Here is a 13,983-nt window from a genome sequence, read left to right as displayed (position 1 = left end):
AGTGGCGGCATCAATGACAGAAGCTCGAACAACTTTTGCCGAAAATCAGAAGGCGGGAGTCTGTACGAATATTTCGTCTATTGCTGTCAAAGCGCCAACACTACCTGACAAAGGGTTGGTTTCTCTTTATTGTAAGAGTCATTTTTCATTCATTACAAGGTACATAAATCTAAAATTTTGAGCTCTTTACACTACAGCGGTTCGTCCATGATGATTAATGACAACGTGCACTGACAAAAGGCTAACAGTAAATTATGAAGTAGTTAAGTGGTTCCTCAATACTACGAGAAAAAAATAGGACGAGTTTTCAAGTTCATTTCCCAAAGACCTGACACATTCATAAATATTTTGATATTTTGAGTGATGTTATCTTATAGTAGAGAGGGCTGCATAGTATAGTGTATGATATGAAATAACGATAATCTCCGTTATCACCTGCACCATATCTGTGATAAGGAATGGATATAATAGAGATAAAGCTAGTCAAGTATTAATTTTACCACAGAATGGCGCAAAGTATTGTCAGAGATAGTCCTGAAGGAAGTGAACCAAGTGCCCCACCACGATCTGGTAAGTCATATTTAAGTCAGATACACTAAAATGAGGATATCCAAGGTATCGAAGAAAATTCCCTCTAGATAAATAAACACAAATTTCAATTAATGGCATAATTTTAGAATTGTACTCCGAGCCACCTGGTAATCCAGATGTCAGTACCACGGTTGCCGTCCCACCTGTGTATCCAAGACAAACCATTATAACAGTGCAACCTCAAGATCAGATTAGTGAGTAATTTTTATTAGTATGGGAATGGAACACTTCGTGCTTATTGATGTTATTACCTCTCAGTTGAAACTATGAATTGCACATACTGCTGCAGATACCAATGGATTATTTAGGATCCCAGTTCCAGTGAACACTACACAATGGGTCTCCACACCACGAAATCAGTTGAATGCCCTCATTGGAACGGACTTTTTGAATGGAATCGAACTATTAGAAATTCAACAGACAGTACAACTCAGCACCTGTAAATATCTAACAGTAATTGCTAGTTACGATAACTGGCTCATAAAAAGGCAAACTTGAAATATTAATAGCTGCATAATATACCGTTTTAGTACTTGACCGAAGAAATCCTGGAAATCAATATAAAGTCAAAGTTCCAAGGGCTGAGACAATATTCTTAGCTACAGAAACATCTACCGCATGCCAACGTGATATCTTGGGTTCATCGAAAGGTTTCGTTTTGAGTCTAAAAGATCCAACAGGACAGATTGCATTCAAATTTTCAAAAGATGTGAGCTGGGGTTGTTTGCCAGGACTTTTACACGTGAGTATCATGATAGAAAATATTGTCATTCTACTAGTAGTTAATCTGACATGCAGAAATGACTTGCGCTTAGGATTGCATGACCAATGTGCATTACTCCAACTGACAGAAATTTTCATCTTTACATGTTACCAATCAAAATTAGGGCTCCAATTAGTAGATGCAATGGAGATTTAATGTTGCAGAAAATGACGGTCAACTGTTCAGAGCCTATCGGCACTATAGAGCAGAATTTTACATTTATTGGACCCAGTTTTACAGTATATGACTATGTACGGAACCCATTATGCAGAATATATGGACCAAATATGTTTTGTTGTTGCATAACACAGGATACCCAGTTCCAGGTCATTCATTGATATGAAATTGTATCTATGCATTTCAGTTTGTTAGATATCATATAGAATAACTGCATACATTCATATTTTAGATATTATCAGTTGATGGAACCCATCAGATCGCTTCACTGATGCATCAGTGGGATCATCTGCAAAACGTTTATACAATAACATTGACGGTGCCATCAGATACAGACGTAAAACTTAAAGGCCTCCTGTTGGGTGCTGCATTCCTCATGGTTAGTATGAGCATGTATGAGTAGAGTTCTGTCTGTATAAAACATATCACGTATATACGTACTTTTCTAAACAGTATTTACCATCTTATTTTATATTCCAGGAATACTTGTACTTTGAACGCCTGAGGAGGAAATGATGTGGATCAATATATGACTGATATATGATGAAAAAGGGATGCGCATGCAACTTTTTAGGCTCCGAACTATTCTTTGTGCGATAGTGCTAAGCATTGCCTGCACGTTCCCACTTGTGAAACTGAATAAAAATTCATAAGTAGTTTTCGACTGTTTCAGTATTTTATGACTTCACTTGCATATTGAAAAAAAGTTTATTTGCCTATTCTAAAGCCGCAAACATTTCGATTCTCAAATGTACCAACCATTGAATTTGGGTACGCACATAACTCGGAAGAAGCCTGTCAAGCATAATTATTATGGTCAGGAGGACGAAATAACTGGATTGAGTGAAGGGATAGGTTCGATAATCTACAACACAGATGATGTATTGCATTAACATCTGACACTTCAGTCAAGTTAGATAACTTTTCGAATGATAGAAAGTAATTTGCGATATCCGTATCTGTATTTCAGCACATACAGTACTATCAGGGAAAACTGATATGGAATAATATGCATGGCTATGGAGAATACAAGTACGTTATGCAGTCTTATTGGTAACAGTACATGCCAATCAGAGTATCCTTCTTGATGACTATTAATAACTGCAACACTTGGCGAAGTGTAAAATTAATTATTAAGCGATAATTAATTATTCTCTCAAAACAACAGGTGGCAGCCATCAGGATTCAAATACGAAGGCCAATTTTATGCAAATACAAAGGAGGGTTACGGACGGTGTTCATATCCATCTGGAGCATACTTTGAAGTATAATTACACAAAATTATAGTTCTTGCATATCTTACAATTGAGCTTGAGTATGATCTTAAAGCATAACTTACGCACACATGTTTCAGTCTTGTGTCATGAGTGTTGTCTGCAATTATTCTAAAATGTAGCTTAAAAACATACGATTTCCGAATCGTCAGATGGCAAATGTGATTTGCATATTATTCTGCAGGGATTATACCGAAACGATTATAGATTTGGTCCAGGCATTTTTACTGATACAATGGGCTATCAAAATGTTGGTATTTGGCTGACGTCGAAGCTAATTCGTTTGTCCAGAACTATTGAAGATAATCACTCCATACCTCGATTGGCAGTCACACAGGAAGATCAAATCCGATTATTGCAATTCCGAACAATCATTCACTTACAAAAAGTAATATTTGATGGTTTATTGGTAAATATTATCTTTAGGCATTGTAAGGAACGTTATTCGCTCACAGGATGAAATGAAACATGTAGCAAAAGATTTACTAGAATCACTGATTTATTCACGAAATTACGATAACAGTCTATTAGCTAGAGCTGAGGAATTATGTAATCCTTGGTCTAGGGACAAAAGAGCAGCATCATTCCATGAACTGAGGTATGAACAATTCTTTAAACAAAGTACCCCTGTGTCCAAATTTACAGAAGCAGAAAAGTAATACGTTACTTTTACAAGTTTGACAGCGCGTCACAACAAGTACATAATTTTGCAGAATGTTGAGAACTATAAAGTAATCATACATTTTAGATAAATTATTCATCTAGGTACAATGAAACCTTCTTTGGCCACAAATATGATCCGCTTACAATAGATGTTCTTGTGATAGACGAAAGAGTGGAGCAAAAAATTGGTATGAAATAGATGATATATAAACTCATCATTTATTTATGTTACAACAAGAGCGAAACAATATGTATAGATAATATTGATCCTGGTTTTCAAACGAACAAGAAAAATTTGTACGCCTTTGTAATAGCCCCTGTTCTAAACAACAGAAAGAATTAAAAATGAAACTTTGCCAAACGAAGTTGAAGTAAAACATGAAGAATCAAACATCAATGCCGACTTATTGGAAAATGGTGCGATCCCCAAGTATGCAACAGAAGAATCAAGAACAGGACCCTCGAATGACGAAAATCAGGAAGAGAAAGTAGAGCTTGATTATTGTGGGATCAAACAAATTGATCCAGAAAATCTGAGCAAAGAACTTCTAATAGACAGTCATGAAAAACAGTGGCATATATTTCAAAGCACTGCTATATCTATACCACATAATGTAGTGAGTATCTGATCCTCGATACATTATTGTCAATTGATTGGATGAGTGGATTAAACTTAACAAAACATGCAGAGAATACATACCGAACTGGCAAAAAAATAGAGTTTCTGTAATGTCTACCTACTCTTTGCAATGCACAATGTGGCGCTAGTATTTGAACAAATAAATTAATTTAACAATTTTATTGTTCGTCAAAGATGAAAAATGCCAATCTAAATTGCTGGAGTGAAGAAAGCCCACCAACTCCAGTTGAAACAGAAGCCCATGAAGAGGAATTCGATGATTTTGGAATAAAATTGATCAAAAATAATCAGCACACAAAAAAAGTAGTTGTCACTGACCTGTTGGCTTGGAATAATAGTCCAATCTTTATAGAGATTCTCAAGCATGTTTTTAAACATCGCAATTTTGAAGCAAGTAGTGAATATCAATGAGTGAAAAATCAACTGGGTTCACAGTAAATTTTTGTACAATAATGAAATTATTGCAGAAGGAAATAAGCTTTGATATCAGTAAAATTTTGGCTGGTAGACGCAGTTCATTTCAACAAGAAGGAGGTCATGAAAAAGCTGCTTTAGAGTTACTTAGGGCATGCTCCATGGGTTTGCAAAATACCATCATGAGATTAATTGCAAGTGGAAAAGTCCATGCAGATTGTGCTGATAGCAGAGGAAATACTGGCTTGTTGTTCGCAGTTGCAAGGTAATAATACACCAAATATTTGCAGTACTTAATACATCAGACACGTTTGAAAGTTTTGACACTGCATATAAATTCAATAATAAAACGGCCCAAAAATGAGTAAAAAAAATAATTGAACAAGATTTGACAAATTGCTGAATTTATATAACTCAATATCGCATACTGATATTCGAGAAAATATATATTTTATTAGTGACAAACTGGAAGCGATAGATACTTTATTGAATCTTGGTGCTAATGTTGATGCCTTAAATGACGAATGTCTGACTCCGCTTTCCTTGTGCGTATTGCGATTACTAGCACTGGTACATGATGTATCTAACTGGTCAAAAGCCTTTTTATCAAACGAAATTATTGATAAATCAATGTTTGATAACGAGTCATCATTCGCAAACTGTCAACAATGGCATGGACGAATAAGTTACGAATCACTAGTGCGACATGTATGTGTGAAAATTTTATTTCATACGTTTTTAATGATAAATAAAACGATTGAGTATGAGAGATATGCAAGGAGATGTGTAAAGTGATTCTTTACAGTCTGATGGTGGAGAGAGCCCAAATATACAAGACAATTATGCTGCAGAGGAAATATATAAAAGTGATTATTACAAATTATCAATCAAACATTAGAACAAAGTACTTTCAGGGGCCTAAGCCATGTGATGCGTAGAACGTTGTGATTACAGATGGAGTGCGAGAACAAAAATACATTTTTGATATGTCGCCCATAATAATCAGAACATCTCTTCCTCAGAGAATAATTAAAAAGGTTCATAATAATGTATTGAAAATCACAACTAAACGAGATATGAAAAAAAAAGATACAAGCTCTGCAAGTGAAGAGTTACCAAATGGTTTGAAAAGCATTCAAGATACCAATAATCATGCATTTTCTGAAAAGTTAGTTGATAAGTTTTATACCATATGTTTCATGAAATTGTTCTCTTCTTGAGTAAAGCATTAGTTATTTATTACAAGATTGTGATCATGGCTACAATACCTAACTGAACTTCTCCTAGAAAAGCAAGAGTGAATGCCACCATAATCAAGCTGCTAAGACGAGGTGCTGATCCAAACTTTGCACAGGTGCCTTACCCCGTTTTGATAATGTCCATTTTTGCCAAAACTCCATGGCTTGTCTCAGAACTATTAGAACGTGGGGCTGATCCAAATATCACCTTATCCAAACAAGTAGGCTGAATGACATACATTCAAATGTTACTATACAATCGGTTCGTTTTTTCATTACAAAATGTTCATTAGGATCACTATTTTACACCACTGCTGATTCTAACGGTCTTACAACCGTGTCATGAAAATTCTCTTATAGCCAAGACGTTACTGGAAGCCAAGGCAAACCCAAGTATAAGAGCAGATCCTGATTACAGGTGATAGGTTGCAAATAATCTTCAAGATTCTTCAAATGCTAATGTTTATGCATTACAGATCAGATTTCAGGGAACGTTTATCGCGAAACAGGTCTTCCAACTATCTTGATGATTCCCAAGGTGCTACTGCTTTACATCTTTTAGCATTAAGACCAGATTTTGATACAGATGCAAATGACGTAAGACAAAAATCATGAGATGGCTTTTGGAGGTACAATTTCAGTTGATTGACGTAAAAGTTCTCACTTTTTTCATGATAGTATTTAGGAAAACTTATCGAAGTAATATATCGAGATGGTTGTATTAAAAGCAGTGATTTGTACCAAGGGCATTCCCCATTATCTTTGGCAATATTGGAAGGTAAATAATTTCAAGGAACTTATCATAACGACAGTCGTAATTAGAAAATAATAGCATACGGAAACCCTTCCAGTATAAATCTAATGAACAATACAAATACTTGGATCGTAGGTAACTTGAATGCTACAAAAGCAATCCTAAAAACTAGATGTGTTGACGTCAATGAAGAATTAGGTGCAGATTTGGGTAACGCAATGTTCATGCTAGAGTCACGTATGCTGCAAGAACTATTGCCTCCAGATGCCTTGCAAGAATTTGTGAGCCAAAATTTACTCCTACTATTGTCTATCAATTATTCATACAATTACTTATTTTTAGCGTGAACTACTGCTGGAATATGGTGGTTGTCCCTTTACGTCTGTCAAAGTGAGAAATCGAACAAATATTACATACATAACAGGCCTTTAATATAATCGAAGTTAAAAAACTATGATTCTCTTTTATCGAATATTATTGAAGTCTTCGTCACAATTCAGGTACAGGCAGAAGAGTATAATCTAATTGAATACGGAAGAACTGAATTGATGAAAGTATCCAATCTCTCGAAAAGCACAATAGCGGCGCAAGGAAAAAACAGGAAGAAGCTTGTAAAGGAAACTAAAATGGCTAAATCTTCGAAGCCACCTGACAAGACAAATTTTTCTAAGGGCATGGATTGTATTACACGCATTGCTAAAGATAAATTGATCCGAAGAATAAAAGCAAATTTTATCATGGACTTGATGAATTCTCCAATAACGCTGTAATAGCCCTATACTATAATTCCAAAGGGCAGACTGTAACAAATTTATTGAGTACACAATAATTTTGCCCTTATCTTTTGAATAAATGATTCGCAGCCTTTCTCTCGACAAACGATCAACCATTCTTAAAAACCCATTGTTTAAACTCGCTCTATCTTGGATGACCGCAGAGGATCTAGCTGTCGTTATGAAGGCTATGAACTATCATCGTAGTGAAGTTAGAGGACTAGTGGGTCTATTTATAATGGCATGCATTTTGATCGATCGTAAAACGTTAAGCAAAGCAGATACAGTGAGAGATCACAACTACTAATTATCATTATTTTATGAGAACAATGTAAATAATATGCTAAATTTCATAGCTGATACAAGATGAAACAGAACGAATTATGAAAAAAGTAATGCCTCTGGTAACAGAAAAACAGCAAACGCAACAATTAACAAATTTCAAAGTGAACAGAAGGGCCAACAGGAGAGAGACCAAGACTTTTGAACCAATAGTTGCACACACACCAGAATCAGATCCTGATGTATAGTAGTATCAATCGCATTGGAAAATAAGTCAAATATTATCGCTTTTTCTCAATTTCCATTCACAATACATTCTAAAACGACTTCATTCATAGGGTAATAAGTTCAGAGTATGTTTTGACTGCCTCTCTATTCATGGAAAAGTTTTACTAGCATGTCCTAAATGCCATCACGTTTATTTCTGCTCGCAAGAATGTAACGAAAAGAATGCTACGGGAAATGATAACCAACATCAGTGTCCAGGTCAATAATGTTCGATTACAGAGACTCAAGGTCTATCATCGTCAAACAAAAAGGCTATTTATTTGAAATAACTAATTCCCTGCAAATTCCATAGTTTTCTACCAGGAAGAATTGCACAGACTGGAACAAACTGCCACAACTCTTGGCATCGACCCAACTATTTATATGGAGAATAGATTTAGGAATCCAACAATGTATTCAGATATGGAAGAGAGAATGGATAAACTCGTAAAATCAAAAGGTAAGAAATGTATTTGGATAATGCCGTAACAATGGTTCATTTGAGACGACATAGCTGTTTCATGTACACGTAAGATTAGATAACAATAATTTAAATGAAGCAGGCACTACAATTGTGAAGAACAAGTAAAAAAATAACGTTTGGTAACAATATTGTACAATGTGGATACAGTTAAACACTTTTAACATATCTTTTATTTTTATATGGTAACTTTTGTACGAGATTCCAAGCCCTCACTATCATATACTGCATAATTAATATAAATATGATCACACACGGAAGTAAGTCAATTACTTCTAGTATCTTAAGATAGATGTGACTATGGATAAATACTACAAAAATTTTTCATATTTAAATTCTTCAAACGACGTATAAAAATAAAGAAATCTGGGGTATTGGTTAAGGTAAATCGAGATCAAAAAAACGAGATGATATCCTGTATTTCGATATGGCAAAATGCAAGACGCAGGGATTTATGACTATTGAGCAACTTCCAGCAACAATTGATAAGAACTTGGGTGACAAAACTATCGATAAAGATGACAAGACTCAAACGATGAAAGGTGTGATAAACCTGTTGATTTTACTTTAGCTAGAACTTCAAGGTAGATTTACTTTCGATCACTTGGCTTTGTTTACTTTCTTCCAGCCATTGGAGCAGAAAGTTTGAAAAACAATAAAAAATCTAAGAGATTGAAGAATGGCCAAAATATTGATGGAGAAGATAAAGAGTATGGTAGCGGTGATGTGAAATCAAGCAGAGGTAACAAATATGTCAAAGCAGACAATACGGAATTCGAAGCTGTTGATAATGAAAAACTCGAGGGATCGTTCAGTAAAATCTACAAATCCGATGATGAAAATCATGACCTAGATTCAAATAATAAAATTAAACTCAAAAAAAGGATAGAAGTAAGCAAATACAATAAAGACGATGTCAGTAGCATGAAAAGATCAAGCAAAGTTAGATACGAACTAGGAACTACTAATAGTGATATTAAAAACAAGTGGAACGATAAAATGGAATCGAAGGGCAAAGAAGATAACTACAAACATAATGCTGACCAAGTTGCAAATAGTATCAAAGTGAAAATGGGAAAGAAGAAAGGTCATGAAATCCACAAGAATATGCCAGACGTAGACGATTCAAATTTTGAAGGAAAAAGCAAGCGCTGGTGGAATAGCAGAAGGAGTAGGAGAACAAATAGCTTCAACGATACTAATGAAACAATCAAAAATAACTCACGAAAACAGTATGACAGCACGTATGAAAAGCAAACACATAAAATTTACGTTAATAATGAATACAGTGAAGGTTCGAATACTTCCAACAAAAAAGATGTGAATAAGAAATGTTCAGAGAGTATTTCGGTAAAAAATTTAGGATGGTTATTAAAAACTGGCAGATCTGCAGAAAGAAAAATAGATCTAGACATGCTATTGGCACCTTATGTAGTCTTTGCACAAGGCGATACATATTTCAGAATATTACCAGCGAATGAATGCTCTAAATTTGTGGGGAATTATAGTATCATTTAACAGTTCACATAATGCTACCAGCAATGAACTTCTAGTTCATTTAAAAATGGCATAATGTTCCATGGTTCGGTTATTGTGCCAAGGATATCAAATCCCGAAATATGACCGCATGTTCTTTAAAAAGTTGAATTGAAAAAAAATATGTAGATTTGTACTCGTTTTGTCAAACTATTTCAGAACACTGGTTGAATACCAAAAATTACGATATGTTTATCGTGTTTTCTAATTTATTTTTTCTTGTTATGTACTTTACCACCCCATCTGGCAACGAATGCTTTTACGTCAAACTTCCGTTGACACCCTTTGTAGTTCATGTAGCGTATTTTACCAAAAATACTTCTCTCTGCCCAGCCCTGGTCATGAATACCACATATTGACCACATACATCCTAAAACATGTCGGTAGATTGGACTTGTAATATGATTAGATAAGTAATGACCACATGCTTACAATTCCAGTCATTTCCAATTTGACTCACCAACGTATCCACTTGGATCCCTGCCATCCATGCTATATTTATCATTTAGATATATCGACCATTCAAGTGCTTGTTCAGGTGTACTGGTCCACTCTAGAATCTTTTTTGCCCAATACATTCTCAAAAAACCATGCATTTTTCCTTCCTGTACCAACTGAATTTGTGCTGAATTCCATAAGTCATCATGAGTCATAGATTTTTCGAATTCCTTCAACGTGTATAAATATTCACGTTTGTCCTCACTATTCAACAAAATAAAAGATGCAAATACGCAACAAAAAAAACATTCAGGCATGGATATTTTTTGCAATGAATGATTGAAATCTCACCGATGTTTATCCAAAGTGTCCAGAGCCCACTGCTTAGCGCCTTTCAGAGAATCATAATGTTCGTTATAAAAGCAGAAATTATCACTCAGTTCTCTTCTGACAATGGCTTCCTCCATAAAGCTTTCAACCGATTTAGTATGTGTTTTTTTATATTTTGATACCTCCAAAATACAACGCTGAACAGATATCATGCCAAAGTGGAACCACGGTGATAGATTGCTCAAAGCATTGCCTAAAGGATCGTTTCGTTTACTTTCATATATTTTCAGACGTTTTTCTATGAAACTTTCAAGTTCTAGTATCCCTCCCTCGTAACCTGGTTGAGCCCAGGTTATTTCTTTTACAGTTTCATCAACTTTAATGTGTTTCCAGACATTCTTCCAATCATTATCAACAAATTTCAGCTTTGTAATATGAGGATGTTTGATAACAGGTGGGAATGGTGTTAAATACTCAGACAGTTTTGAGTTGATTTTGTTCCGTATTGTTCGTGCAGAATATTCCAGTTTATCCGAAGCTTCCCAACAGGGTACAATATTGTGGGCGTCTACCTATAAAAGAAAAATTATAAGTATAAAAGTAGTTTCGGAGAAAAAATTCGGAGTCTAAGATGACGAATATTTTATCATGAAGTGGGCATGAATTTGTGGGTAATTTACTTGGCAAATTGGAACATCTTTTGGTAATTTTTTCTTCAAATCTTCAACCCAAGAAAGATGTACTCTTAATGGAAAAAAATCTGTAATAACTGCTCCCATGTTATACTTTGTAACAAATTTCAAAATTTCAACATTAGGCTCGCCAAGCAAGAGGTGAAAATTGATGTTGAGATTGTTACATTCCGCTTCAACTTGTTCCAAACCCTTCAGAAGAAACTTAAAATGTCGTATTGTAGCATCCAAAAATTTTGGCAGCACAGAAAAACAGATATGAAGAGGTACAGCATTTTTTATAGCGATTTTTTGAGCAAATAAAAACGCCCAGTTATCTGTATAAGAAAAATAATTATTAAGAAAACTGTAAATTGAAAATAAAATTATTATTTTCTATCCAAGCGATTTTTCAAGGAGTTTTGGCAGCCTGTCATTTGTTCATTATTCCTGCTCATATTTCTTTTGTTCTTAAAATAATGGCAATAATTGCTGTCATTACTTGCCTTGTACTCTGGAATCTCTGAACATCCAGTAAACAATGCCATTGGATTTATCTCTGACTTTGTCTAGATCGGTTAGGATCTTCACTCTTCTTTTATTAAATTTAAACGTCGTTATAGATTCGGCAGTCTGGAACATTGATTGGAACAAATGATGATTGGAATAAAGATTAGGACGAATTTCGAGAAAAAACTTACTTTCTTTCTGTCTTCTTCTAATGCATTTACAAAATTAGAGAGCTTTGGGCGCTTTGCAACAAATTTGTCCATTTTTATTAAAATTCCAGATAATGCTTTATTTGTCATATATTTTATCACATACAACTTTGTACTTTTAAACGTTACGAACAATATTTCATATCAAAAGTTTTCGCTCAATTTTACGTTTACATTTGCGGTAAACTGAAATAATAGAATTGATTAACCTCAAACATGATTCGTTTCAAACAACTAGTCAACAAATAATCCACAAACAGACGGAATGTATTTTCTGCGAGATATTTTGATGTCTTTCTTCATATCTTTATTTCGTAGCAATGAACATCTCACCAGCACGTTTTAAATAATTCAAAATGATCACAATCTTTGTATATTTTTCGAGGTGCACAAATCGAACTACTGACGACTACTGGCATTCCGAGTGGGGAAAGCACTCGTGTAAAAAGAAAGCACTATGACTTGTTCAGATGAATTCAAACATTCATCGCCAAATCTAAAGTTCATGCATGAGTATATTATACCTTTACAAATAAAGTACGATCCTTTTAATACCCATGATTCACACTTTCTTATCGATTAGGATAAAAAAAAAATTGAATCCAACAATTAGACCTGTCACACTATTGTTGTACTCGCTGGTGATTTAGTGTGCATCTTTGATACACACATCTCACGATGCTCAACGTCTAGTCCTCTGTATAAATACTCGTTTACAAGTAGAGATTTTTTAATTGCCCTGTGATGGTTCCGGATCAGATCCCAAAATAAAATACCCATCTTACCGATCATTTGATTTCGTACATTATATATACATGTCCAGGTATAATTATGTGGTATGTGTGAATAGGTATATCTATACCTATAATATGTGCTTGCGCGCACATTAACTGACTATAACTGCTAATGTACACATGTATTCATTTAATATCCTGGTAGAGTAAGACATAGAGCTACAAAATGCTTGCGCAAAGCTTCCAATATAGTATTTCTTCGAATTTATACGATTAGTCCGTATAGCTTTTATTTTGAGGGAATAGCAATTCTTGGTAGGTCTAAATTCTACTCACGTGGGGGATCGAACGAAGCGGAGGAAAATTTTTAGAAAATTTTCCTATCGCTGCTCTTATAGTTTTTACCTGATGACATCTGTACAATATTGTTGCTCGTTTTATGCATGCTCGTACTCTTATGTTTTCTACACGAAAGAGATACGCAAATTGCATCTGTATAGGTCCAGAGTACGTCGCACCATAAAAGAAAACGACGCAAAAATCTTCCTGGGGGACAACATAATACGACGTATACAGCCTATGTCCTACGTGTATGTAATCGTTTCTACGTATGTATGATTTTATAAGGTGGTATACATATGTATACCTATGTATACAACGGCCCCATTCGTGGTTCGCTCACAGTTTCCTGAAGATTTACCAAGAATGTTACACCTATGCCGTGAACTTCTATTCCGATATCATCTGTAGAGATCAAAATTAGATTTAAATTGTAGCATCATGTTATACCTATACCAATACGAGCTTATGATACATACGGTAGGTTTTACCGTTTGATCAGAGTTCCTAAATCATTAACAGCTACTCGATAGATGATATAATTGATCGTTGCATCGTGATTTTGTACCGAGAATGAAAATAAGTGTTTAGGGTGGATGAGAGGATCCCGAATCTGAGACATCACTCATTGTTCTGAAGTAAAATATAATATTTCAATTGAAACGCATTTGTACGTACTAGCGCAGCACACGGTACACGAACCGCATCGGTACCGGGTACTCGTGACGTGACCGAACGAACGGCGAGTGTTCATAAGAGTGGTGTTGGAGTGTGGTGGTGGGCGAGTGTGACAGAGTAAAACTAAAGCTAAAAGAGGAAGGAAGGACGTGGCTCTCTAGCTGGTAGCAGCTCTCGCGTAGTTTTGTAGCAATAGAAGAAGCACATGCGATGGGGTGCAC

The 13,983-nt window shown here is 35.1% G+C and overlaps 4 protein-coding genes across 10 annotated transcripts; 3 read left to right on the top strand and 1 right to left on the bottom strand.

Moving 5' to 3' along the window:
- The first annotated feature begins 411 nt into the window (after positions 1 to 411).
- Positions 412 to 2,190, top strand: LOC105685223 (phospholipid scramblase 2-like). 2 transcript variants are annotated; one of them, XM_012399138.3, is made up of 7 exons: positions 413 to 570; positions 678 to 785; positions 881 to 1,030; positions 1,122 to 1,333; positions 1,519 to 1,680; positions 1,764 to 1,910; positions 2,012 to 2,190. In XM_012399138.3, the coding sequence occupies exons 1-7, from the start codon at positions 507 to 509 to the stop codon at positions 2,045 to 2,047; spliced, it is 879 nt and encodes a 292-aa protein (XP_012254561.2). In that variant the 5' UTR covers positions 413 to 506; the 3' UTR covers positions 2,048 to 2,190. The 2 variants fall into 2 exon arrangements, with proteins under 2 accessions (XP_012254562.2, XP_012254561.2); XM_012399139.3 differs by lacking the exon at positions 1,519 to 1,680 and having other exon boundaries at positions 412 to 570.
- An 86-nt stretch (positions 2,191 to 2,276) lies between these two features.
- LOC125500368 (phosphatidylinositol 4-phosphate 5-kinase 3-like) lies at positions 2,277 to 3,265 on the top strand. The gene is made up of 4 exons (XM_048653135.1): positions 2,277 to 2,412; positions 2,502 to 2,563; positions 2,700 to 2,796; positions 2,990 to 3,265. Exons 1-4 carry the CDS (start codon positions 2,281 to 2,283, stop codon positions 3,263 to 3,265), a joined length of 567 nt encoding a protein of 188 aa, XP_048509092.1. The 5' UTR covers positions 2,277 to 2,280.
- Position 3,266: 1 nt separating this feature from the next.
- Positions 3,267 to 9,890, top strand: LOC125502018. The gene is made up of 22 exons (XM_048659481.1): positions 3,267 to 3,403; positions 3,571 to 3,656; positions 3,802 to 4,085; positions 4,283 to 4,498; positions 4,576 to 4,787; positions 4,981 to 5,230; positions 5,328 to 5,388; positions 5,477 to 5,690; positions 5,810 to 5,981; positions 6,054 to 6,178; positions 6,237 to 6,357; positions 6,439 to 6,538; positions 6,650 to 6,795; positions 6,857 to 6,904; positions 7,015 to 7,280; positions 7,378 to 7,573; positions 7,644 to 7,811; positions 7,908 to 8,055; positions 8,150 to 8,296; positions 8,701 to 8,859; positions 8,946 to 9,764; positions 9,826 to 9,890. The coding sequence occupies exons 1-22, from the start codon at positions 3,267 to 3,269 to the stop codon at positions 9,888 to 9,890; spliced, it is 4,140 nt and encodes a 1,379-aa protein (XP_048515438.1).
- Positions 8,290 to 13,703, bottom strand: LOC105685221 (deoxyribodipyrimidine photo-lyase). Of its 6 annotated transcripts, none has more exons than XM_048652969.1 (7): positions 13,564 to 13,703; positions 13,082 to 13,489; positions 11,799 to 11,925; positions 11,302 to 11,630; positions 10,643 to 11,193; positions 10,314 to 10,555; positions 8,290 to 10,223 (listed from the first exon to the last, which is right to left on the bottom strand). In XM_048652969.1, the coding sequence occupies exons 2-7, from the start codon at positions 13,235 to 13,237 to the stop codon at positions 10,063 to 10,065; spliced, it is 1,566 nt and encodes a 521-aa protein (XP_048508926.1). In that variant the 5' UTR covers positions 13,238 to 13,489; positions 13,564 to 13,703; the 3' UTR covers positions 8,290 to 10,062. The 6 variants fall into 6 exon arrangements, with proteins under 6 accessions (XP_048508926.1, XP_048508947.1, XP_020707616.2 ...); XM_048652990.1 differs by lacking the exon at positions 13,564 to 13,703 and adding an exon at positions 11,994 to 12,197 and having other exon boundaries at positions 13,082 to 13,209; XM_020851957.2 differs by lacking the exons at positions 13,082 to 13,489; positions 13,564 to 13,703 and adding exons at positions 11,994 to 12,197; positions 12,270 to 13,058.
- Between the last annotated feature and the right edge of the window lie 280 nt (positions 13,704 to 13,983).

The sequence above is a fragment of the Athalia rosae genome, chromosome 1 (assembly GCF_917208135.1).
Source record: "Athalia rosae chromosome 1, iyAthRosa1.1, whole genome shotgun sequence".
NCBI lineage: Eukaryota > Metazoa > Arthropoda > Insecta > Hymenoptera > Athaliidae > Athalia > Athalia rosae.
This window is presented reverse-complemented; position numbering and strand designations above follow the sequence as displayed.

Bases quoted from the DNA above. Each gene is read 5' to 3' on its own strand.
- LOC105685223 (XM_012399138.3), top strand. From the start codon at position 507: ATGGCGCAAAGTATTGTCAGAGATAGTCCTGAAGGAAGTGAACCAAGT. The intron at 1,031-1,121 runs GTAAATATCTAA...ATACCGTTTTAG, and splicing joins GACAGTACAACTCAGCACCT to TACTTGACCGAAGAAATCCT. The intron at 1,911-2,011 runs GTTAGTATGAGC...TTTATATTCCAG, and splicing joins TGGGTGCTGCATTCCTCATG to GAATACTTGTACTTTGAACG.
- LOC125500368 (XM_048653135.1), top strand. From the start codon at position 2,281: ATGTACCAACCATTGAATTTGGGTACGCACATAACTCGGAAGAAGCCT. The intron at 2,413-2,501 runs GTATTGCATTAA...TCTGTATTTCAG, and splicing joins TAATCTACAACACAGATGAT to CACATACAGTACTATCAGGG. The intron at 2,797-2,989 runs GTATAATTACAC...ATTATTCTGCAG, and splicing joins CATCTGGAGCATACTTTGAA to GGATTATACCGAAACGATTA.
- LOC125502018 (XM_048659481.1), top strand. From the start codon at position 3,267: ATGAAACATGTAGCAAAAGATTTACTAGAATCACTGATTTATTCACGA. The intron at 3,657-3,801 runs GTATGAAATAGA...TCTAAACAACAG, and splicing joins AAGAGTGGAGCAAAAAATTG to AAAGAATTAAAAATGAAACT. The intron at 6,179-6,236 runs GTGATAGGTTGC...TATGCATTACAG, and splicing joins AGAGCAGATCCTGATTACAG to ATCAGATTTCAGGGAACGTT.
- LOC105685221 (XM_048652969.1), bottom strand. From the start codon at position 13,237: ATGCAATTTGCGTATCTCTTTCGTGTAGAAAACATAAGAGTACGAGCA. The intron at 11,926-13,081 runs GTGAGTAGAATT...TCAATGTTCCAG, and splicing joins CGCTTCGTTCGATCCCCCAC to ACTGCCGAATCTATAACGAC. The intron at 10,224-10,313 runs GTGAGTCAAATT...GACATGTTTTAG, and splicing joins GGATCCAAGTGGATACGTTG to GATGTATGTGGTCAATATGT.